The following is a 26,290-nucleotide window of genomic DNA, read 5'->3' on the forward strand; positions in this document are numbered from 1 at the left end:
CAGCCCGTGCAGACAAACGGGTGCTGAACAACTCCTCTTACCCTCATCTCCTTCAGCCCAGCTTTGCAGGCAGAGTGTAATGCTGAGGGTCTCAGGGTCTCTGGCAGCATGGTCCCTGGCAGGGACCTTACCTTCTGAGCTCCAGCTCCTATCTTGGAAGGACAGTGCTTACCTAGCTCAAAGGGCTGTCTCTCAGAGGAAATAAACCATAAAGGGCTTGGTACTGAGGAGTACTACGAATCTGACAACATTTTATTACCTGACTTCATTGTCAGACTATTCTTTCTAGAGCTCTGCTTTCATCAGATGAAAACCAGTCCCTGAACTGCAAGTGGGGGCTCGAGGCTCTGATCCTTGGGCGCACTCACTGCCCAGACTGCTCCTCTGAAGCTCAAGTACTGCTTTTGGCGTGGTTGTGACTTTTCAATACACATGTCTTTCTCCCAGGCTCCCAAAAGATGTGGACAGTTGTATGGACCCAGCCGCCAGGAGAAGGAGCCCACTGTCCTGACTCATGACCACCCCCCGCCCCGCGCCCCCGCCGCCCCATGGGCGTCTTCCCTGCGGAGTGCACTTTTATTTTGTTCTTTTTCTCTTATTTGGCCCAAGCTTGCTCTGCAGAGCCAGTTTTTCCCTTACTCTTTCACTTTGTACTTTTCAGATAAACTTTTGGCACCATTTTTGGCTTGTCTCGTCAAGGCAAGAAGGACCTGAATCACCTGGTAACAGTAGGTGCTCAATATTTGCTGACTGAATGGCTGGAAGTTTAATATTTTGGTTGCAATTTTGGGCGTGACTTTCAGTAACAAGTTAAGTTTGTAAATGAACTTAAAGAGGACCAATGTCAGCTTCCAGGTTAATGGACATAAAGTCAGCTCTTACAAAGTTCTCAACACTCCTTGCCGTTTCCCACAGCATTCAGGGCTCCAGTGCCGGGACCTCTCTCCTGCCTGTGTCACCCATGTGCCTCACCTGCACTCAGCCTGGCCTCCCTCTGCCTGCAGGCGGCGGGTGATTGCTGTATCACTTGTCATTTGATGTCACAGGGTCCTGTATGTGAGCTCCCATTGCCCACCAGCCAGTCGGAATCAGCAGCGGCTCTTAGGGCAGCAGAACAGGTGGATGCAGCCTACTGTTTTGCTTTCTCTCACATTTGGAACCAACCTGTCACAAATCCCACAGGTTCTAGCTGACTGGCCACTTCCCTGGCTCTAGCATCATCATCTCTTATTGGACTACTTCAGTGGCCTCCTACCAGGTCCCACATGGAGTCCAAAGTGGGAGCCAGAGTGATCCTGGTAAGCATGGATCAGGAAGTCTCACTCACAACATCCACTTGCTCCCCTCTCTCAGTGTAAAAGTCCCTCTCTCTGTTCATCTATGGTGTGCTGCCCAGGCTGGCCCAAACTCCTGATTCCCTCCTTTCTCAGCCTCTGGAGCAGCTGGGCTGTGAGTGTGTACATCATCCAACACATAAAAAACTCCCTTCTAAATCCACACGGCCCTGTGCACTATATCTCGGGGCTTCTTGATCTTCCCAGAGCACCCCAGGCCCACTCCACCCCAGGGCCTTCACCCCTGCTGCCTCTCTTCCCACTGGGCAGATGCCCTCACCCACTCAGGACCCCACTCAGCAAGCCCTACCTATCCTTCCAGGCCCTGGTTCCCTTTCCACTTGATTCTTCTCTTTAGCATTCCTGGCTGCCTAGCATGCTGTGTGTGCTGACTAGTCACTGTCTGGACCCTCTTCCAGGGTGCAGGGACCTTCATCCATGTCATGCACTGCTCTACCCTGGCACCTGCTGGCCCCTCATTCACACTTATTGAATTGATGAACTTTCTCACCTCACATCATTGCCGCCATGAGCGAAGGACCCAAAGCAGGCAGTGAGGACCTGCAGAAAATGGAACAGAAGGTGGACCTCAGCTGCATCCTTCTCTTCCTTTTCTTCTTCCACAGGATCCTCTCGAGGCTGGCCTGGATCTGCAAGCTCAGACGCCAGCTTCATTTCCACACCACCCTCTTCTGCCTCGATCTCTGCTTCTGCTACTGCATTACAATAGCTGGAGTAGCTGTCATAGCGAAGTCTCTTTTTAGAGTAGGACACAGTATCCCCCACCAGCTTCTCACTGTCCTCAGGGGCTGAGGACATGTCAGCGGCCTTGAAAGTGGGGTGGACAGGCAGGCCACAGATGGCTGCCGTGTAGCAGGTGTAACTGTTGTTCCGCCGCAGCAGCCTGTAGCTGTTCTCCTGCGCTGGCTTCTCCTCAGGGGCCCTGTCTATGTGGATTTTGTGCAGCAAGTCTTTGTAGAGTCCCGAGTCCTTGTGTACGGTGTGGTACACGTGACCATCACTCCTTGTGTGGCCCTCAAAGCCAAAGGTGCCATTGGAGACCGGTGACTTTGCAGAGCTGTGAGTCATGGAAAGGGCCCTTCCTGAAAAGGAGTTAGCAAAGCCTTGTTACTGTCTAACCTTCTCACAGAAACATGTCTGAGGGAAATGCCCTCCTATTTCATGGTCTGCGCCCCAGAAGTTTGGATTATGGGTGATTTAAATTTTTTCCTATATACTTTATTTTCTAAATTAACTATAAGGATATGCCATAAAGTCAAAATCAACCAACCAACCAACCCTTAGAAACATACAACAGAAGAGTAGAACTAATAACATGGTATGGCAAAAGTGTTACTTAAGTTCTGCTGTAAGGTATCTTCCAGAAAGGACAACAGCATTCTTTGTTTCTAGGTGTCAATAAAGGGAGATTCTATATGGAATCTACTGTAGTAAAACTTGGCATATGAGGCAAAACCTTATGCAGGTAAGAGAGAGATGCTGGTGGTTTTTTTTTTGTGGAACCAGAGATTGAACTCAGGACCTTGCACTTGCCAGGCAGACGCGATGCCACTGAGCTAAATCCCCAGCCCGATGCTGGTGTTTTTAAACAGGTCATTGGGGACTGTCAGGGGTGGTGTCTTTCAGATCAGAAGGCAGAATCAATTTGCTTGTGTGGAGGCCTGGGGTGTGGCATGCACTGATCATGCACAGCCCGGGGTTCGGAGGCACCAAAAGAAAAACCCAGAAACCAGTTTGCCTGCTTTGGGTAGAGTCTGAGTCTGCACCTGCAGATAGCAGGGGCCAGGATCCCAGGCCTCACTGCCCTATGTCAAGAGGGTAACAATGCTGGGCAGGTCTGGACAGCTTCCAAGATTCAGTGCTTCTGGGGCAGGACCCTCTCCTTCACTCCAGCCTTAGCTTTCTCTCTCGTCTTCCCTGAGGAAAGCAGCCTCAGAGCTGAGTGAACCAGTCTTCAGCAACTCTGTGGCTCCTGCAGAGTCAGGGACACTGCCAACATTGTGTGGAGAAGACCACAGGACAAGAGGGAACCTGCTCTGGTGACAATGGCGTGGCCTCTGGCTTCTAGGTTTTCTGGCAGCAGAGCGTGTGATCAGGCCACACAGGCTCTGGCTCAACCTCCAGCACCGTAAACACACACTACATAAAACCAGAACACTGTGCCCACACTCAGGCAGGGCTTCTCCTGCGAACATCCCTTGACATGAGCCACGCTATCCAGGCAAGCCCTACCATAGGTGGCCCGGGGGTGGCTCCCTGTGGAGGGGCCTTCCGAGGCCACTGACGCTGCTGCCATCTCCCCAGGCGGCCCAGTGAGAGGGACGGTGCTGTCATCGCTGGTCCTGGCGCCTGGGAGCTCTGTGAAGACTGGGGACCCCCCCTCCTGGACTTCACCAAGGCTTTCGTCAGAGGCTCGTGATAACGCACTTTCCTTTTGTAATTTGCCTAGAAAAAAAAGGGGAAGAACTTCAAGTTTGAAGAACATTCCTATTACTGGAAAATAAATATTAGAAGGGAAGTTATCTCTTCATACTTTTAATACTTACCTTGGAAACAAAAAAACTACATTGAAAAAATTAAATCTAGCCAAATTATTTAGCTGTTGAGATGGGCATTTACGGCTTTCGTTATCACATCCAAAAACAACAAGAAAGAGAGGGTAATGTTGTCACCCAGGTCTCTGTAAATATAGAACTGCTTAGAATGCCTTCTGCTTTCTTACACTGATCTCAAACTCACTGAAATATTTAACCTTATTTTGTCTTCATAGGTATGACTCTAGCATGTTGGGTTTCTTCTGGTCAATAAATTACTAGTCTCAGATTTCTTAATCATACCAAGTTTTATGAAACAAGTAAATCCTTTCCTTAGAAGGAAAAGGGGAGATTCTAAAAAGTTTTTTAAAAAAGTCCTCTGCTTTAAAAAGAAACAAGGGCCAAATACAGTGGCACACACCCCTAACCCTAGCTACTTGGGAGGCTGAGACAGGAGGTCAGCACCCAGTTTAGTGAGGCCCTGTCCCTGAATAAAAAATAAAAAGGGCTCGGTCTACAGCTCAGTGGTAGAACATCTCTGGATTGGATGAGACAGACAGACAGATAGACTAATACAGATAGACAGATATATGCAGAAAACAACAAACAAACAAGGCAGCCTGGTGGTGGTACATGCCTGTAGTCCCAGTTACTTGGGAGGCTGAGGCAGGAGGATGGCTTCTTAAAAACTAACCCACAACACAGTAAAACAAGGGGATTTAAAAAAAGTTATTTTAAAGTTCAATAGTGTTCAGGGCCAGGGATTTAGCTCAGTGGTTCTGCCACATGCCTCGCAAGTGCAAGGACCCAAGTTCAATCCCTGGTACAAAAAAAAAAAAAGTTCAACAGTGTTCTTTTAAACAAACACTGATACAAGGTGTTGCTAATTTATCCTGTTGTTTGAAAATTATTCTTAGCAAATTTCTAAACTCTTACCTATAGCACTGCAATGAAATAAGCTCAATTCTTCTTCTGGATATGCTCACACATAATCTCTACTCTGTTATTTATATCTACCAGAGGTGAATTTTTCTTTAAAGTTAAATTTCTGTTATGATGCATATGCAATACAATAAATGAACATAAAGATCTCTGATCTAGTGCTTTAAAATCTAGATGAGAGAAGAAAATACTTTTAAAGACTGTAACAATACCTATAACAAAAACTTAATATTTACTCAAGGCATTGCTATTTCTTGCTCCATTTTGCTGATGAGCAAATTGCACCATAGGGAGATTAAGTCACTCGCCAGGGTATCACAGTGAGTGAGGGGCTGACAGAGCCAAGGTCCAAGTGCAGGTAGGGCAGCTCTGTGGTCCATGCCCTGAATCACTCATTTATACTTCAGATAACAAAAACATCAAAAAGAAGTATATATGGACTATCAAGACAAATGGGATTAACCAAACCAAAACAAAACCTCCTGGGAAGCTGGTATGGACAACAACAGCGCCTGTCTCCTGCTATGACATTACAGGCCAGAGCTAGAAAACAAAGATTTCCTGGCCCTGACTCATTAACAGAAAAAGCATTTAAAAACCGAAGTGGATTTGGTCCAGCCTATCATCCCCAACAGGCATATCAGACACACAGGGTAGGTAGGGTGGCTCAGCTTAGGCCAGTCTGCATGAACTTGGGAGGTGACCTCTATCCTCAGTGCAGAGCAGGAAGCAGCTTCATGGGAGAGGGAAAAAAAGCTGGTTTTAAACCCTTAGCAATGTGGCCTTGTCATTATGTATTAATGTGGATTTAAAAAATATTATTTTAAAATTTACATGCAGTAAATTGACTTTGTGTGAGTTTTAAAACACACAGATTTGTGTCAGTGCCAGCACAGCCAGGCTATGGAAGACTCCACCATCCTGGAGCTGGGTTTGCAGTCAGCCTGCCCAGTGCTAACCATAACACCCAATAAGCTGGGCCCTGTCTCTGTGGCTCTGGCTTTTTCAGAAGGTCATTGAAATAAAACCCCCAAATCAGTAATATCTGGAGACACCTCTCCGACTCAGCCTGCCTTCAACAAGCACCTGGTCACTGCAGGCACGGATAGTTCATCCCTGAGCTTCTAGGGAGCATGTGGAGTGCACAGGTGCTATGCAATGGATTCATCACGTGGATAACGAGGGTTCTTCCCAGATTTTGCTGATTGCAAATAAAGGTGATTTTGAGTGAATTTAAGTTCTTAATTCTCTGGGGAAATATCCAGGAATGGTTAAGAGTATATTTTCAGCAAGCATATATTTAACCTTGTAAAAAGAAATTGCCGAAATGTCATCCTGTGCCATGTTGTGTCCCTACCAGCAATGCAGGGAGCTCCAGCTGCTCATCCTGGCAGCAGCCGGCACTCAGTGTGAGGCCCGAGCAACACGGATGAACTCTGCCCCGCCCGCCCTGCACTTGGCTCAGCAGGGAGATGCACACCTTGATGCCGGTTCACTCACCACCCACACATCTCTGCCCAGGGAATGGTCTGAGCAATTATTTGAACTGGGTTATTTATTTTGTGAATTTTCTTTATAGATTCTCAATACAAGAAGCTTCTTGGAATGGTGTTTCTCAGAAAGCAAAAGTTTCTAATTTTGATAAGGTACAATTTATCAATTTCTTCTTCTACAGATCATGTTTTTAGTGTCACGTCTAAAAAGTCTTTGCTTAACCCAGGGTCACAAAAGTTTCCCCTTCTTTTTTCCCCTAAAGGTCTTATTGTTTTTATTTTACCCTTAGATCTATGAAATATTTTGAGATAATTATATAATGTATAAGGTTTAGGCTAAGGTTCTTTTGGTGTATGAATGTACAAATGTTCCAGTACAGTTTATTGAAGAGACTATACTGTCTTTGTGGAATTGCCTTTGCATCTCTGTTGCAAGTTCATCCTCCATACATGTGTGGGTCCATTTTTAGACTCTCTTCTGTTCCATTAGCCCATGTTCCTGTCCCTTCACCAATAAAACTGTTCTGTAGCATTATAATACATCTTAAAGTCAGGTGTGAATCTTCTAACTTTATTCTTCTTTTTCAAGATGATTATGGGTATACTGATTCTTTTGGGGTTTCTATGTAAATTTTTAAAGCAGCTTGTCTAGGTCTACAAAATATCCTGCTGAGATTTCTATTTCAATTATATTATGGCTAGACCAACTTGAGAAGAATTAACATCTTTACTACATTGAGACTTTCAATACATGAGCATGTTATGTCTCCTCACTTATTTTGGTCTTTTTTGAAACAGATTTTTCAACCTGACATATATCCATATTGAAACATGACTAGAAGGCACAGTCAGAGGCCAAATTTAACTAATCCTTTCTTTTTTTGTGTGAGCCCCATAAAAACTGGTGGCTTCAAGGCTTGGAATTCAGTGATGTTGTTGGGAATAGCAAAACTGCCCTGGTTGACTCTTTATTTCCCTCCTTCCTTCCCTCTTTCCTTCCTTGGTCTTGCTCTCCATCCCTTCCCCTCCTGTCCTCCTCCTCCCTCCCCCTCCCTCTCTCTGTCTGGTGCTGGGGATTGAACCCAGGGCCTTTCACCTTGCACATGTTAGGCAAGAGCTTTACCACTAAAAGAGCTAAGCCCCCAGCCCAACCATATTTTCCTTCTTCCTAAAAACTGTTTTTATTGTAGTATAATTTATATATGATAAAGTCCATACATTTTAAATGGAAAACCCGTGACAAATCAGCACACTGCATTACCATTTTCCCAGTTGAGACCAAATCCATTCCCCTGTCCCTGAAAAGTCCCTCTGTCTCCTTCAGTTTCCTCTCCACCCTCATCTATCCTAAGCAGCCAATGATCTCTATCATTACTAATGAATTTTCCCTGTTCTTAAATTTTATGGAAAATTCTATAAAGTTTTTAATAGAAAGTTTTTGAAACCTGGAATCATCCAGCATATACACTCTCGCATCTGGCTTCTTTTGTTCAATATAATATTATGAAACTCATTATGTAGCTGTGCCTACTTTATTGCTGAGTTGTCTCCTGGCATATAAACATGCCATCCTGTAGTTGTCTCTTCACCTACTGGTGAACACTTGGGTTGCTTCCAATTCTTTGGCTATTTGCCTGAAACTTATAGGGAAGTTTTTTTTTCTTTTATTTTAAAGACAGCATCTTACAATGCACCCCAGCTGGTCTGGAACTTGTGAGCTTCCTGTGGCAACCTTCTGAGTGCATCACCACATCTGGCTCGTAGTTCAGTCTTTTTATGAATACATAGCTTCATTTCTCTTGGATAAATACCTAGGAGTGGAAGTCCTGGATCATGTGGTAAGTAAGTAAGTTAACTTCATAGGGAATTGCTAAACTAATTTTCTAAATGGTTGTGCTACTTTATAGTTCACCATAAATGTATGAGAATTCTGGTATTTCACATCTTCACCAACACTTAGAATTGTCTTTTTCATTTTTGCCCTTCTTGTGGGTGTGAGGGGCACCTTACTGTGTTAGTCTGCATTTCCCTGAAGACTACTTTTCCATCAGGCTGGTAGAGCTGGCTGAACAGCTAACTTCTAGTAATCCATAGCAGTGAAGACCTTCCTGCTCACATGGGTCACAGGTTACCCAGAAAATTCTCAGCTAGAAAGTAGCCAGCAGGAAGAGGTGGGATGCAAGCCCAGTGTACATTCTGGAGTGTTCCACACTGCCATTTCCTCTGTTCCTCAGGATGTGTGTTTGTTACATGGGAAGTCTCAGGAACCAGAAGCATTTTTTGTGATTCAGAAGAAAGGTCCTTACCTGCTATTTTCCTCCGCATCCATGGACAGACAAAGAGCCACACGAAAAAGGCGAAGAGCAGAGCGACACCAAAGGAAATGAGCGCGATGGCCCACATTGGGAGCACCAGGCCCAGCACTGGAGATGAAGATGGACAGCAGTGTTATTGCGGGTGGTGAACTGCCTGGATTTTGCCTTTAATGAAACTCTCAACCCCAAACAAACCAGACCAAAACATGCTGTATTTTGAGGGTAGAAATCTCTGCTCAAGACACATTACACCTTGAGAACCTGTGCTTAAACTGGTGGGTAACCTAATTGCTAAACTGCTACAAATGTAGCATTGACAGCATATGAGTTGGGAATAAAGCAATTCACTATACTTGCACGGCAAATTGAAACTGTGGTATAGCTACCTGTGGCTAAGCAGGAGTCTGTGCCTCTGTCCTAACTCTCTAGCTAGTGGATGCTGCACACCAACACTTAAAAATTAGCTTAGAAATAAAAGTTTGCTCAAAAGATGTTGACCATTAAATATAACTGTTCTTTGAAATGTCAAATTATGGCATTACAACATGAAAAAACTTTCCATTAAGATGCAATAGTGATCACAGTGGGCCCTGAAAGGACAGAAGCACCTTGGCTCAGGAGTGTTGTCTTCCCATGGTGCTGCTGCCAAGAGCTAACTAATCTGAATGTTGTCCCTTACAAGTCCCCAGGCACAGGCACCATTCAAGCACAGTCACAGGCGCACGTATCAGACACTCACGCATGACATACACTGTGAGCACACTGCCACGGCAGGACCTGCAGTGGCAAGAACCTGCAAAACAACTAATGCATGTGGCATTACAGAAGTGTAAAATAATCACAGTACAGTTATACAAACAAGGCAGATCTGTGTGTACCCACAGGGAAAGAGGACCAAGGTCCAGTAAGTGACAAAGGCCAGCTCTATGATGTATATACAGCATGACCCAGTTTAGGTTTAAAAAAGAAAACAACCCCACTTCCTCATTCTGGATTAATACAGGGGCTTCTTCTATGGAGAGTTAGGAAACTAGAGTAGGGTTTTATTTGTTACATACACAAGGGGTGATGCAAATATAAGGTGAATGCTTAAATTTAGAACAACTAAGACACACTGGCATTAATCCCTCTCAAATCTGCCCTCCCCAAACACACTTATCCCATCATTCCTGCCGCTTTATGAAGCAGTTCTGGAAGTCCTCCTTCATTAGCACTTTATGAGGTGTGAGTGAAAAAATATGGTGAATGCTGCGCCAAGTGTCATCCAATGGAAAGGCAAACTCTGAAACAACCAACAGAGTGAAGAGACAACTTACAGAAAGGGAAAAACTTTTTGCTAGCTATTGCTCAGACAGAGGACTCATATCAACAATATATAAAGAACTCAAGGGGCCGGGGATTTAGCTCAGTGGTTCCGGCGCCTGCCTCTCAAGCGCAAGTTCCCGAGTTTGATCCCCGGTATCCCCAAAAAAAAGAACTCAAAAAAATTAGGTCCGGCAGACAGGCAGGTCTGCCCACACCCTGCTGAGGTCCCCAGTCGCGCGGAACACACGCCGAATCAGCCGGCGGCAGACAGGCAGGTCTGTGCACGCTCTACCGAGGTCCTGAGTCACGCGGAAGACACCGAATCACCCCACTGCAGACAGGCAGCCACCTGATTCCACATTACCAAGGCGCAGAGGACACCAGACCACCAGACCAAGGTACTGAGTCCCACCGTTCCTGGCACAGAGGTAGGGGCTTCTGAGCCGTCGTCCCCTTCCAGAGAAAGGGGCTTCCCGGTCACCATCCCTCCCACTGCTCCCAGCCCAGAGGAAAGGGCTTTTGGGCCACCTTCTGTCCCGCTGCTCCTGGCCCAGAGGAAGGGGTTTCCCGGCCACCATCCCTCCGGCTGCTCCCAGCCCACAGGAAAGGGCTTTTGGGTCACCATCCCTACCGCTGCTCCCGGCCCCTGTCCCACCTCACCCAGCTCAGAGGAGGTAATCCGTGCAGGTGCTAACAGCCCCCCGCCCCAGTCGAAATGAGAAAACACATAAATAAGTCTCAAAACCAGATTTCCAGATCACCTACAGCAACCCCAAAGGGAAATGAGATGGAACACTGGGATACTCAACCACCTGGACCCACTGAACTGGCAACAAAAGGGGATCTGGAAAAAATGAAATCAGAAATAATTTCTCAGATAACAGGAGAAATTGTGCCCCTAGTGCAAGACATGATTAATAAATCTAGAGAGGAGCTGAAGAACATGATGGAATCCCAACATAAGAAACAAATGGAATCCATAAAACAGATGCAAATAGATTTCCAGGACATGAAAAACTCCATTGAAAGTCTACACAGCAGAATGAGCCAGTGTGAGGACAGAATTTCAGATATAGAAGATAAGATTGCAATTAGTGACCAGGAAAAGAAAAATTGCTTCAAAATTATAAGGGAACATGAGAAATCAATCCAGCAGCTGCTAGATGATGCAAAAAAGAATGACATAAGACTGATTGGGCTCAATGAAGAAACAGGAGAGAGTGGAGATGACATAAAAAATCTCTTCACAGAAATAATGGCAGAAAACTTCCCAAGCATGGGAAAAGAGCTTGACGTACAGATAAGTGAGGCATATAGGACTCCAAATAGCCTTGACCAAAAAAATCTACACATAGGCATATAATTGTTAAGATTCCAGAAACCCAACAGAAGAACAAAGTTCTCCAAGCAGTCAGAGAAAAGAAACAAATCACATACAAAGGAAAGCCCATCAGAATCACAGCAGACTTCGCAACACAAACCATCCAGGCAAGAAGAGCTTGGAGTGACATGTTCCCAGCCCTAAAAGAAAACACCCTCCAACCCAGATTGATGTACCCTGCAAAACTGTCTTTCAAAATGGATGGAGAAATAAGATACTTTCATGACAAAGAGCACCTTAGGAACTTCGTGAATACCAAACCAGCACTCCAAAGAATTTTACACAGTAGCCCAGGAACAGACATTGAGGATCACAACCCAAGGAAGCAAAGCAGAATGAACCCATCTGGCATGACAAGAAATTAAATGTAAAGGGGGAGAACCCAACAAAAAGAAAAAGTCATGGCAATGACAAGTCAGTATGTTTCAGTTATAACCATCAATGTTAATGGTCTCAATTCACCAATCAAAAGAAATAGACTGGCAGAATGGGTCAAGAAGCAAAAGCCAACAATATGCTGCATACAAGAAACACACTTCATTCAAAAGGAAACTCATAGACTGAAAGTTAAAGGGTGGAAAACAATACTGCATGTGACAGGAACCCGAAAAAAAGCAGGAGTACCTATCCTCTTGGCAGATCAAGTAGATTTCAAACCAACACTGATTAAGAGAGACGAAGAAGGACACTACATCCTTGTAAAGGGAAGAATCCAAGAGGAAGAGATGACAATCATAAATATCTATGCACCAAACACTAGTGCACCCAACTATATAAAACAAATATTAACGGACATGAAAAGTCATATATGCACTAATACAATTGTAGTGGGGGACCTCAACACCCCACTGTCACAAATAGATAGACCAACTAGACTAAAAATAAGTAATGAATACTAGAACTCAATCGAACTCTTGAACAAATGAACTTAACAGATGTTTACAGAGTCTTCCACCCCACAAAATCAGAATACACATTCTTCTCAGCTGCACATGGGTCATTCTCAAAAATAGACCACATACTCACACATAGAACATGTTTAAGTAAGTGCAAAGGAATTGAAGTTATCCCCTGTATATTATCAGACCATAGTGTGATGAAATTGAACAACACACTTCTGAATAACCAATGGGTCACAGAGGAAATTAAAGAAGAAATCAGACAGTTCCTTCAATTAAATGACAATGACAATACAACATATCAGAATCTATGGGACACAATGAAAGCAGTCTTACGAGGGAAATTCATAGCAGTGAATACGTATATTAGGAAAACAGAACGAGCCCAATTAAACAACCTGATGCTGAACCTCAAGCTTCTAGAAAAAGAAGAGCAAGACAACCTCAAAGCTCATACAAGGGAAGAAATTATAAAGATCAGAGGAGAAATCAATGCAATGGAGACTAAGAGAACAATACAAAAAAATCAATGAAGCCAAGAGTTGGTTCTTTGAAAGAATCAACAAAATTGATAAACCTTTAGTCAACCTTGTCAGAAAAAGGAAAGAAAAGGCCCAAATCCATGCAATTAGGAATGAAAAGGGTGAAACTACAACAGACCCAGCAGAAATCCAGAGGATCATCAATACCTACTTCCAGAACCTATACGCCAATAAGAGGGACAACACAGAAGAAATGGACAGATTCCTAGATACATATGAATTACCAAAGTTGAATGAAGAAGACTTAAAAATTCTGAACAACCCAATATCAACCAATGAAATTGAAAATGTAACTAAAAACTTACCAACTAAGAAAAGCCTGGGCCCTGATGGCTTCATTGCTGAATTCTACAAGTCATTTAGAGAGGAACTGCTGTCACCACTGTTTAAACTCTTCAATGAAATTGAAAGGGAAGCAATACTCCCAAATTCATTCCTGGAAGCAAGCATCACCTTGATCCCCAAAGCAGAGAAAGACCCAACTGAAAAAGAGAACTATAGGCCAATCTCACTAATGAACATAGATGCAAAAATCCTTAATAAGATACTGGCAAACAGAATGCAGAAGATCATCAAGAAGATCATACACCCTGATCAAGTGGGATTCATCCCAGGGATGCAGGGATGGTTCAATATACGAAAATCAATCAATGTAATACACTATATCAATAGAGCCAAGGACAAAAACCATATGATTATCTCCATAGACGCAGTAAAAGCATTAGACAAAATCCAACATGCATTTATGATAAAAACCCTACAAAAAATTGGAATAGATGGTCTCTACCTCAAACTGATAGAAGTCATCTATGAAAAACCAACAGCCAATATCATACTAAATGGTCAAAAACTGAAATCCTTCACACTCAAATCAGGAACAAGACAAGGATGTCCACTATCACCACTCTTGTTCAATATAGTTCTGGAAACATTAGCCACGGCAATTAGACAAGAGAAAGAAATAAAAGGAATAAAGATAGGAAATGAAGAAGTCAAATTGTCATTATTTGCAGATGACATGATACTCTATATAGAAGACCCCAAGAACTCCACCAAAAGTCTTCTACACTTAATAACCAAATTCAGTCAAGTAGCTGGTTACAAGGTCAACACACAAAAATCAATAGCTTTCCTCTACACGAATGACAGACTCACTGAGAGAAAAATAGGGCAAATAATTCCTTTCACAATAGCATCCAAAAAACTGAAATACCTAGGAATCATCCTAATGAAAGAAATCAAAGACCTCTTCTCTGAAAACTATGGCGCTCTGAAAAGAGAGATTGAAGATGATATCAGAAAATGGACAGACATCCTCTGCTCCTGGGTAGGAAGGATTAATATAGTGAAAATGGCCATACTTCCAAAACTGCTATATAGATTTAATGCAATTCCAATTGAGATCCCAGCAGCATACTTCACAGACCTCGAGAAAACAATCCAAAAATTCATTTGGAGCAAGAAGAGACCCAGAATAGCAAAAGCAATTCTAGGTAACAGAGACATGGCAGGGGGTATCACAATCCCCAACCTGCAACTCTACTACAAAGCTACTGTGATTAAAAACAGCATGGTACTGGCAAAGAAACAGGCTTGAGGACCAGTGGAACAGATTAGAAGATGCAGAAACAATGCCAGACACACTCAGCCATCTCATCTTCGACAAAGGAGCCAAACACCCTCACTGGAGGAAAGATAACCTCTTTAATAAATGGTGCTGGAAAAACTGGGCTTCAACTTGCCAAAGATTAAAACTAGACCTGTATCTCTCATCATGCACTAAACTAAAACCAAATTGGATTAAAGATCTAAATATTAAAATAGAAACTCTGAACCAGTTGGAACAGAGGTTAGGTAGAACCCTTGAAGACATCGGTGTAGAAAAAGATTTTATGAACAAAACCTCAGTTGCCCGTGAACTACCACAAACAATCAACAAATGGGATCTCTTCTTATTAAAATGCTTCTGCACAGCAAGAGAAACCACCAGCAGTGTGAAGAGACAATCCACAATGTGGGAAAAAATCTTCACCTGCTCTTCCTCAGACAAAGGTCTACTATCTCGAATCTATAAAGAACTTAAAAAGATCAGACCTCCCAAATTTAAAGACCCAGTCCAAAAATGGGCATCTGAAATGAACAGACATTTCTCAGACAAAGAAGTAGAAATAGCAAATAAATACATGAAAAAATGTTCAACATCACTGGTCATTCGAGAGATGCAAATGTAAACAACGCTGAGATTCCACTTCACTCCAGAAAGAATGGCTGCTATCATGAAATCAACCAATAACAAATGCTGGCAGGGCTGTGGGGAAAGAGGAACCCTGCTCCACTGCTGGTGGGAGTGTAGACTGGTGCAACCACTGTGGAAATCAGTATGGAGATACCTCAAAGAACTAGGACTGGACATCCCATTTGACCCCGCTATTCCACTGCTGGGGATCTTCCCCAAAGAATTAAAAGAATCATACCACAGTGATATATGTGCACCCATGTTCATAGCAGCGCAGTTTGTAATAGCCAAAACTTGGAAACAGCCCAAATGTCCATCAACTGGAGACTGGATCAAGAAAATGTGTTTTTTTTATAAAATGGAGTACTACTCAGCCATAAAAAATGAGAAATTAGAGACATTTAGAGCTAAGTGGATGCACATTGAGGCAATACTCTTAAGTGAAATAAATAGGACACACATGTGTAAATACCGAATAGTTTCTCTGGTGTGAGAAACTGAAAGTGTAAATAAGGACTAAATGTATAATAGGTCATGTGAAATAGGAAGAAAAGGGGCAAAGGGGAAGGAAGTGGGAGGGCTAAGGGAAAGGATAGAAGGGAATGGGATTAATATGAGAAAATGGAAAAATAGGAAAAAAATCTTTGTAAATAGGGAGGGCTGGAGGGGTTGAAGGGAGGGCTGGGCAAAGGTGAAAAACAAGAACCAAGAGAGACTATGTAAAGGTGCAAATTTCCAATGATGAATGTCATTATATTGTGTACCTAAAATGTACCAATTATTAGAATGAATAATCGATAATGTAAAATAGGAAGAAAAGGTCCAAAGGGGTAGGGGTAGTGGGAGGCATAGGGGAAAGGAAAGAAGGGAAAGGAAAAAATGATGAGAAATGGAAAAAATGGAAATAAGGTCTTTGTAAATAGGGAAGGGTGGAGGGCGTGAAGGGAGGGCTAGGAATGGGGAAAAAATAAGAACCAAGATGCATTATATAGAGGTACAATTCCCAATGAGAAATGTAATTGTGTTGTATACCTACAACGTACCAATAAAAGAATTTAATACAAAAAAAAAGAAAAATTAGGTCCCCCCGAATTAAAGACCCAATCAAAAAATGGGCAAGTGAAGTGAATAGACACTTCACAGAAGACATACAAATGGCCAATAAATACATGAAGAAATGTTGAACATCGCTGGCCACTAGAGAAATGGAAATTAAAACAATGCTAAGATTCTATCTTACCCCAGAAAGAACAGCCATTATCAAGAAATCAAATAATAGGGCCAGGGATTTAGCTCAGTGGCAGAGCGCCTGCCTCAACAGCACAAAGTCCCGAGTTGGATCTCCAGTACCATAAACAAAACAAAACAAAACAGAAATCAAATAATAACAAATGCTGGTGAGGCTATGGGGAAAAAGGAACTACTATACTACATTGTTAGTAGGAATGTAAACTAGTACAACCACTATGGAAATCAGAATGGAGAGTCGTCAAAAAACTAAAACTAGAAATTCTATTTGACCCAGCAATTCTCCTTCTAGTTGCCTTTCCAAAAGAGTTAAAGACATCATATTACAGTGATACATGCATATTCATGTTTATATCAGCACAATTCATAGTAGCTAAATCTTGGAAGTAGCCTATATGTCCATCAACAGATGAATAGAGAAAGAAAAACTGGTATTTACACACAATGGAGTATTACTCTGCCACGAAAAAGATGCACTTGAGTCATTTGTAGGAAAACAGATGCATTTTGAAATCATGATGTTAAGTGAAGTAAATCAAGACATACAAGCTTAAATATTGTGTAATTTTTCTTATATGAAAAACCCAAAGTATAAGTAAAGAGCAAAATAAAAGATAAGGAGATAGATCTTTCTCAAAGGGGAAGGGGTTCAAGAGATGGCGGGAGGGGAGGGAAGAGGAGGAAAAGAGGACAAAAAGGAATTAAGATGTATTATGTATAGGTACCGACCCCACACAAGGAATTGAAACATGATGTACAGCACATATGCACTATCAAAAACATTGTAGTGTGTCCTCTTCTACCTCCTTCACTGATCTGGCACCATGTGAAGTGTTTTGATCAACTTAGTACGTTAAGACATCCACAACAGTGCAGCTGCAGACACCAGATACTGTATTCTGATCATACTGTAACTTTTATATTAGTAACTAAAACGTATATTAAAAGGTCACTTTCGATTTATTTCATTTAAAAGAATAAGCTACTTAAAGCTTAGCTTTTAAATAAAATGTTAATGATCCAGGCTTTGTGATCTTGTTAGCTATTTTATTTGTTTATGTATTTATTTATTTATTTTTTGATACCGATGATCGAACTCAGGTCCTTGCGCCTGCAAGGGAGGAGGTGGAACCACTGAGCTAAATCGCCAGCTCTTGTTTTTAGCTATTTTATACAAATAAGCCAACTCAAATTTACTCAAGGTGTCATTAAAGATTTTGATAACTGTAAAAGGTTACAGAATGGTAGTTAATATTATAAATAGTGAGTCAGAATTAATGTATATTAAAAACAAAAAGCCAGAGTTGCATAGCTGAGAGTGTGGCTCTTGCTGTACTTACAAATCCCAGGGCATATGGGCAGTGTAGTCCCAGCACTGCTCTTAGGCTGCACTGTACTGAGCTCCAGCCCCTCCCTTCCCAGTTGAGCTCCAGGTCTCCCATGAGTCTGAAGCCTGAAGCTGCTCATGAAACCCACAGGCCAGCTCCCCGGGGTCCTGCCTGTGGCCACAGTTTCCTGGCTTTTATCTGCAAAGTGGTATCTTCATACACAGGACAAAGGGTCATACTGCAAAGCTATTTCTTCCCAACTGAGGGATAACTATTTATTAGCAACATCAAACTGATAACTAACATCATAACCATCCCTCTTGGAGCTTCAAAGCATTGGGGCTTTGAAGAGGTTTTCCCTTTTGTGGTTTAGCTGAGCATAAATTGTGAAGTATGATACTTGTAGTCTCACTGTGCTGACCTGACCCAAGGAAGGGAAGGCCTGCATAAACAATCTGAAATACATGTTTTGTCTTTAAAATGAACCAGGTGAGGTGGTGCATGCCTACAATCCCAGGCAGCTGAGGAGACGGAGGCAAGAGGATCACAAGTTCAAGGGCAGCCTGGGCAATTTAGTGAAACCCCATCTCAAAATAAAAAGGGCTGGGGGTGTAGCTGCGGTGGAGCACTTCCCAGCACACACATTCCCTGGATTCAATCCCCAGCACTTCAAAAAAAAAAAACCCACAAAAAACAAAAACCCATGAAATAACAATAAAATGAATGAACACTTTCACTATCAGGTCCTAATCTTTTCTATCCATATCAAGCAGGGCCCCAAACGAAAGCTTTCTGTGCTTCCTGCAAGCCCATCTCTACACTCCCTTTTAGGGGGATTTGGGGTCCAGATTATGTCAGAACCAACAACTGGGGTTAACTGAGGTCAGTTTCAAGGCTTTTGACCTTCTGCTTAGACAGTAAGACTTTGCATCGCCTGTTCTTTGTACTTTACCATCATATCTGCCATTGCCAGTGATCTGGCCTGGAAGTGGTCAGAAAACTCCAGGGTCACTCCTCAGAAAAGGCACAAAACAAACACCGCTGAAGGTGCAAGTGGTGGGAGACAGAGCAAGAACTCAAGCACAAGGGGGAGAGAGAAGGAAGCTAGGCAAACAGGAAGAACGAGGACAGACAGAACAGGACAGTGATCTCACCAAATTACTCTACCAATGTGATAATGTAACAGAGCATCAAAAGAACACAAGGAGTTACTTTTAAAGCTTGCATGTAAGAAAGCAAACTGAGAGTATACAGCTCCAAACTACATTAAATATATAAAATCAAATTGGATAGATTAAAAAAATTAAGTATAAAAATTCAGCCTAGAAAAGCACTTGATCAATGTACACCCAAGGCACTTCATTTGTCTTTTAAAAACTTAAGGTTGACTTATAGACAACAAAATCTGTCACAAAATACTTTGTATTGGACTGTCTTTCTGATGAGATCTCAAATTGTTTTCAAATAGTTACACCTTCTCAGAGAAGAGAAGCAAGGCACACCAACTGCAAAGTAGGGCATGATTGGAATTGCTGGTGCTCACTCAGCCAGAAGTGGCTACCAGCAGCCAGTGCCAGGAGCGCCAAAGCTGGGGTCCCAAACTCACTGCTGCCATTGCCACCGCTGCCGCCGCCACCGCAGGTTGGTCCTTCACCTGCTTCCAGCTCCTTCCACATCTCAATGATAAAGACCCGATGCACAGTGATTTAGCTTGAACCTCAAGTGTCCCAATAAGCATATTCCACATCCACCAGAGATCACAGGAATATCTAAATTATTTAAGAAAGAAACAAAACCTTCTCCATGGTCAACCCTTTGTAATACCTCATTTTCAGATACAGAACCATTATTAGAATCTATAAAATGGACAAAGTTTATGTGAAATCAATAAAACACTAGCCCACATCAGTCCCTTCCCCGGGACCTTCCTTCTCACTGACTACTGTGCAGATTTTGCTTTCGCCTCTTATAAAAATAGCAGCAGCATTGGCCAAATCATAGGATGTGCACATGTGGAGTTTCCTCCTCACCTTCCCCTGAGCCCACTTCCCAGTGAAAAGCAGGGGCTATTCTGAGTGGGCATTTTCAGGATACATACAAATACACAATATCAGTGTTTTTCAGGCCCTCTTTCCTTGTTAAATTTAACAGAGGCAAAATGACACTAGATATACTGTTCTGTGGTTTCACTCATCATACAGTGATACATTGGGACATCTTCCCACAGTAACACACACAGCTGTGCATGAAGGGTTCTTGCTCCTTCAGAACTATCTTTTACTATCCTGATGCACCTGATTAGCAGAGGTACTAGTATTTGTTCTGTTTTGTTGCAGGTCAACATTTCAAAGCATTAGAGGAGCTACCTACATAAAAGGAATGCTGGAATAACTCTTTAAGAAAATAAAGTGTACTTTTAAAATATGCTACTTTCTAATTTTTTATACAATGGGATTTAAAAAATATAGTACAATCTTTCTCAAGCTAGGGTTCACTTATAATAATTTTGAAAAAGAATAAATTTAAATCACTTTTGAATCCAGTCCTTGTGATAACCCAAGGTGCTTCTCACCCCAGGGCTTCCTCAACCTAGGACTAGGAATCACTGAAGTTGCAATTTCTGGCTTTTTCACAGCTTATACTTTACAATTTCAACAAAGAATTTAGATAGCCTTGGAGGACAAAGCTCCTTCTCACAAAGCTAGCTGGGGCCTGGGGGATGGTGATATGCTGATTTCCAGGAAGAAGAGGAGAGGGAAGAGGTGGAGAAAGAGAAGAAAGAGGAGAAAGAAGAAAAGATTAAAGAGAAAGAAGAGATGAAAGGGGAGGCAGTGGCAGCTACCTCTCAGGTACAGGTTTGCTCTGGAAAAGCCTCATATGTTTGAGAATTCATTTGTTAATAAAAAGCATGAGCAAAGATGACTAGTTAGAATCTTTAAGAGCACTCATTACCTAAGAACTGTAATGAAGTAGTTTACAGTAAAAGAGGTGATTAGCCTGGCGCAGGGGCTCTCACTTTCCCTCCCAGCTACTTGGGAGGCCCAGGGGCGAGGATCACTTGAACCTAGGCCTTTGAGGCAGGCCTGGGCAATATAAGGGAGGCCCTATTTCAAAAGAAGGAGACGCCAACTGCGGTGAGATGTAATGAGCATGGGTGTTACTGGAGGACTCCCCACTGAAACATCACTGGCCAAGCTGAAATGTTTTTGGTTCAGTAGGTCCGGGTATGGCCCAGAGAAGCTGTTTTTACTATGAGTTAGCAATGATGCTGACACAGCTGCCCTGGGACCTTGCTGGGACTTGGAAGCTGCGTATAATTGCAGAGGCTTAATCAGGTGATCTGCTCTCTTCCAAGAAGCATGAGTGGACTTCAGCACTCCCTGTCAAAAAGAGGAGCAACCAGGTCCCACACAACCAGGAGTCTTCAATTAATTATCAACTTCAGGCTTGTATCCACCCAAGTAAGCACACTGTTTCCCAAGTTATTTTTAGTTCTTCTTAATCATTTTTTAAGGACAAAAATGCAAAGACAATTTTAAAAAAGTCTTTTAAGTATAAGAATGATGTCTATTTCAGATGCAAAGTACAACAAATCAAACTAACTCTAAGATCCAAGCAACCCTATAACATTTTAGACTGGAGGAGCACAGGAATCAAAACACTACAGCTCAAATTCCAACAAACCCCATTTAATTCACCTCCACAAATAAAAATGTTATTTATCCAAATCTCTTACAGTTGAAACTGGGTAAGGTTAAGGCTGCTGCTTATTTTTGTTAAAAAAGTCCATTTTTTTCTTTTATCTCTGAAGCCCCTATGTGTTACATGAAATGTTCTAAGGAAGAAAGGAAAATAGGGAGAATAAATCCAAACAGGCAGAACGGCAGATGCATGCTGAGAACAGGTGGCTCAACCTTATCCCCAAATACTGTACATCACCATGGCTACTTATGATACAGTTGGACAAGTAGAGATGGCTCATCCAAGGCAATAGTAGCTATGTAACAGAATTTGGACTCACCAACTGGATATTCTAGAAATATCCCCCCTGGATCCAAAATATTAGCAAAGTCCTTTTGTGACTTACTGGAGGAACAAATAACTGCTCCTCAGTCGGGACTTTTATCTCCTTCCTTCTCCTCTAGGCAAGCCCCCTGCATAACTTCAAATAAGAAATTTTCCATACAAGTATGGGTGGGAGAAATAGATAGGACAGCACAGGGTTTGCTGTCAACAGCAAATGAGGCTAATAATGAGCAATGTAACACAACAGTCTCCACCACACATTGGCACTGTGTGAAGTGCCACCTGCATTGTCCTAAGGATGTGATGTCCTGTTGACAGAGACGCCCTGCCATCCCAACTCTCCCACACAGTGGATGAGAAGTTACATTCTAGTCAGAACTCCAAATAACTTAGCACCATCCCAAAACTGGGAATACTGCCGAGTGTCTATTGAACAGTATCTTAAACATCCTTATGCAGATTTTAAAAAGATTCCTAATTAAGAAGGTGGCTACCCCTTCACACTGACCAGTATATTAAATGTATACAAAATATATACAGCTAGGTACCCAAATATATTGGAATACTTTAAAGAAAGTTAAGAGAAAGAATTTGTTAAGGTCAGTGGACTTTCTCTTGTCAGTATCAGTAACATTGTGGACATAACAGGAGCCATGCTAAGTATTTTCCTTAAGCTATCTCACACTGGACTGGTTGCCTATTTCAAATTCTGGTCCCGCACATTCCTACTTATGTGAGCTAACATTGCTGCACTTGTTTTCCACCTGAAAAGTGGGGTTGGAAATATCAACAACCTTCTAGAGGAGTTGGGAGATTTGAGGGTTCCTTCGTGTAGAGCCTAGCTTCAGTACATTTGAATCATCTATTTTTACAATAACCCTAGGGTACACTTACATTGTCCTGTGTCTCATCCACTATTTAGTTTAATTCTCCCTAGAATAGTTTACACTCCCAGGAAGATGGCTCTTTTAGCTAATGTGTAATAACACTGCAGCAAAAACAAGGGGTCCGACATTTGGAAGAAGACGAGGAAGCAAGACACCCTCCTAAAAATAAACACCCAAATCTTAAATGCTTATGAAAAGAACAAAAGCCACCAGAATAGGACAAAAAGTAACTGTGAACAGAAAATCATCACTGGAGTCAGTATGAGGTCTGGGAGTTCCATCTCCCTACTGTGGTCCCTCCTCTGCCTCTGGAGAAACACACACACACACACACACACACACATGCATGCTCAGTCACTGTTGTAACTCACCCACACCTGCGCAGCACCAAGCACGTCCACACCCCTCTCATACACTCCCAGTGGTGTGTGGTGGCCCAGTGGGTATGAATTCTGTGACTCAGGTTGAGCTGGCTGCTAAGGCAACACAGCTGGATTCGCAGCAGCAGGAGATTTATATTTTTTAAATTTACTTTTTAAAAAATTATTTTTTAACTTGAAAGCCTGTTGTCTTTGTGCCTCACATATTTCTTGGGTATTTAAAACAAGCAAGTGAACTTGCAGCTCTTTTACTACTCCATAGTGACAACTGTCAGCAAACAACAATGCCAGATCCAAACAAATCAATGCCATCAGAAACAATGTGCCTAGCCTGGTGGATTTAAGCTTCCATGGAATTCTTACCTGGTGCTCCTGTGTACATGATGGAAAAGACATTTATTGCTATGGTAGCAGCATAGAAGAGAGGAAGTGCCCGGAGGCCATTGGGAACGGGATCCTCCTGTGTAACAAAGACGTAAAGTGTGAGGTCAGGACTCAAGAATATCTGTCCTGGGACAACATCACGACATAGGTCACTGCTGGAGTCTTACCAAATCCCAGTGCAGCCCGGTGAGCTGCCGCACATCTACAGAAAGGGCTGGGCCAGGGCACCCCTCCTATACAACAATTTCCAAGGGTCCACTGTTTGGCAGTGGGCCCATTAAAGCCCCTGTGTCACATGAGCTAATGTCAGGGGCAGAAACAGAAGCGAATTGTGAGAGGAGCTCAGCAAATGCTTCCACGAAACCTGTGGAGCTCTCCACTCTAGCTGAGCCTATGTCTGCCCCAGAACATCTATCCTGGACAATACTTGGAGGCCAACCTCTGAAGCTTCTCTAAGAGTCAAATGGTTTAAAGATCATTGCCTTACTGTTAGACTTTATGTGACTATAACACAACACATCTTAGCCACATTGAATGTATAAAGCAAATATTTTTCCATATGCTAAGATCTTCCAAATCTTTTTGTAAGGCATAGTATTTGACCTTCAACTATTAAAAGTTAGAAAGAATTGTGGGTTCTTTGTCTTCAAAAGAACAAAAGCCATCAGGAAGAAAAGAGTAATTGCACTTTTCCCAAATCTGAAAGTGTCTTGGGTTTGTTTTTCAACTGCATCATCTTATGTTTTTTGTGGTGCCAGGGATCACACCAGGGTTTCTTACATGGCAGGCAAGTGCCACTTCCGTACACCACCAGCCTGAAATAACCTACTTGTAAAACTCAGGTGACAAATGTGTCTCTGAAACCTCTCTCCTTTTCACTCCTGTCCCTCCTTTATTCTGTCCATCAGTCACAGCCTGTCACACATCCAAGCTTCCAGCACTCAACAAATATTTCACAAATGTCTTCAAGTGCTAAGTACTGAGAATTGGAGTCCCAGAGTGACCAAGACAGTTAACTTCTACTTCACTGATCTCACAGTGGAGCAGCAAACAGGCAAAGAAGCAAGGAACGAAACACTGTGTGGTGTGCCAAGCTCGGGGATGAGAAAGCAGCACACTGTGTGGGAGAAAGTAGGGAAGCCATGGAGTCAGGTGGGAAGGCTTCTTAGGAGGGAACGGTGGAGGCTGAATGGGATGGTGCCAGGTGAGAACAGGTTCCAGGCAGAGGAAATAGGGTGGCAGCTGGCAGGCAAGAGAGGTCAGCACCTTCTAAACTGCAAACAGATATTAATGTGGCTGCCTGGAGCCAAGGAGAGGGAATGATGAGAAATGATGATGGCAAGTCTGCACTTACTTAAGAGAATGAGCCCTTTAGCAGACTACTGGGTGATGCTAGAAGAGCTGTATTTTTAAGCCCTGTGTGCATGAGATGCTAAGAAGTGTTTATTTAGCAGTCCCCAGGGATGTGTGTGGAAATGTCCCCAGATGCCCAGGGCATGCCTGAGACCATGAGGAGAGCACTGAACCCCATATATACTATGTTTTTCCTATACATCTGTACCCAGGATAAGTTTATCAGTTAGGTACAGTAAGAGGTTAACAACAATAACTAAAGTTCTGTGAGTGTGGTCTCTCTCTCTCAAAATATCTCATCGACTCTACCCACTTTTTCCTTGTGGTGACAATGTGAGGCAAAACTATGGTAATATGTGAAGTGAAGTGAGGCGGCTAACTTAGGCACTGTGTGACACAGCACTTGGACATTATGTTAAGTGAAAGTAACAAGGCACATAAAGTCAAGAACTGTATGTTTTCACTTATTTGTGAAAGCTAAAAATGTTGATCAAAAAAAATGCTGATCAAACAGAAGTAGAGAGAGGGTAGGAATGGGGGGGCAGAGGGTGGATAGTGGGTATCAAAATATAGTTAGGTGAGGAAATAGATTGCTATAGCTTAATTCTTGAATCTTCCCAGAGGCCCATGTGTTGAAGGCCTGGTCCCCAGTCATAGCACTAATGGAAGGTGGGGGAACTTTGAGGAGGGTCCTTGTAGCAGGAAGTTAGGTCCTGGGGGCATGTCCTTGCTTCCCAGCCTCCAGGTGAACAGGCCCCTCCACCACACTCTCTCTGCCATGCTAGCTCATAGGCTCAACCCAATGGGGCCATGTGACCATGGACCAAAACCTCTGAAACCATGAGCCAAGATAGAGCTTTCCTCCTGTGTTTATTTTAGGTATTTTGTCTGATGATAGAAAGCTAACACATAATTCTAATGTTATATAACAGAATAGGGCAAATATAGTCTACCACGACTCATTTCAAAACGATCAGAGAAGAATCAGGTGATTCCAAATACATAGGTACGTAATGAGAAGATGGAAATGCTAGTTACCCTTTGATCATTGCACATTGTACACATGCATCAAAACACAGCATTGTACCCCATAAGTGAGTACAAATATTAGGTGTAGATTTTAAAAATTAAATTAGAATACATTTTAAAAAGAAAAAGATACTGCAACTACCTCTTAAGAAAAAAATGACAATCATTTTTTTCCAGAACATTGATCTCAGCAAGCTCTAATTTTAATCTTATTTCTTTTTAGACAAAATGTACTCTCATACAGGTATATTTCCTTCTCTGTATCCTTCCCTCAAACAAAGTCAATGACCCAGTTTTCTTTTTCTATTTAAAAAAATAGAAAACCCCTTACATTTGGGTAAGGAGTGTTTCCAGCTGTCTTTAATGACAACCGACTTGGAAAACATACTCTCTCATCCCATTCTGTTCAACATTCAAGAAATAATTACCTGCCCTGATTGAAGCTGAACACAGCTCCTGGGAGTGCTGACTGATGAACTCAATCACAAAGCCAGGTAGCACTACTGGAGATGCTGGTCCATAGGGACTTCGGGGCACTTCATGTAGGCACTCGTGGTGACTTGCAGTAACAGCTGACTCTAGTCAGGTGCTGCAACTTTAGAGTCCAAGGTGCTGGGCCTTAGCCACACAAAGACAATTCTCCCTCCACCCCT

At 42.6% G+C, this 26,290-nt stretch overlaps 1 protein-coding gene and 1 long non-coding RNA gene across 14 annotated transcripts in view; one reads left to right on the plus strand and one right to left on the minus strand.

Moving 5' to 3' along the window:
• Nucleotides 1-26,290, minus strand: part of Slc20a2 (solute carrier family 20 member 2) — a 106,067-nt gene that overhangs the window by 10,503 nt on the left and 69,274 nt on the right. For 11 of the 13 annotated variants that reach the window (XM_021236739.2, XM_013076046.3, XM_004855268.4 and 8 more), the window contains 4 exons: nt 23,235-23,331; nt 8,631-8,747; nt 3,588-3,800; nt 1,846-2,437 (listed from right to left, as the gene is read on the minus strand). In XM_021236739.2, the coding sequence (XP_021092398.2) occupies nt 1,846-2,437; nt 3,588-3,800; nt 8,631-8,747; nt 23,235-23,331 (1,019 nt within the window). The remainder of the gene's footprint in view (nt 1-1,845; nt 2,438-3,587; nt 3,801-8,630; nt 8,748-23,234; nt 23,332-26,290) is intronic. The other 2 variants (XM_087180410.1, XM_087180409.1) reach the window with 1 other exon arrangement.
• Nucleotides 6,409-9,130, plus strand: LOC110344062 (uncharacterized). The gene is made up of 2 exons (XR_002386339.2): nt 6,409-6,477; nt 8,559-9,130. It is a non-coding gene; the product is annotated as an uncharacterized LOC110344062 (long non-coding RNA).

The sequence above is a fragment of the Heterocephalus glaber genome, unplaced genomic scaffold (genome assembly GCF_053883595.1).
Source record: "Heterocephalus glaber isolate CG9 unplaced genomic scaffold, H.glaber_assembly_v1.0 deba00001461, whole genome shotgun sequence".
NCBI classification, from domain to species: domain Eukaryota; kingdom Metazoa; phylum Chordata; class Mammalia; order Rodentia; family Bathyergidae; genus Heterocephalus; species Heterocephalus glaber.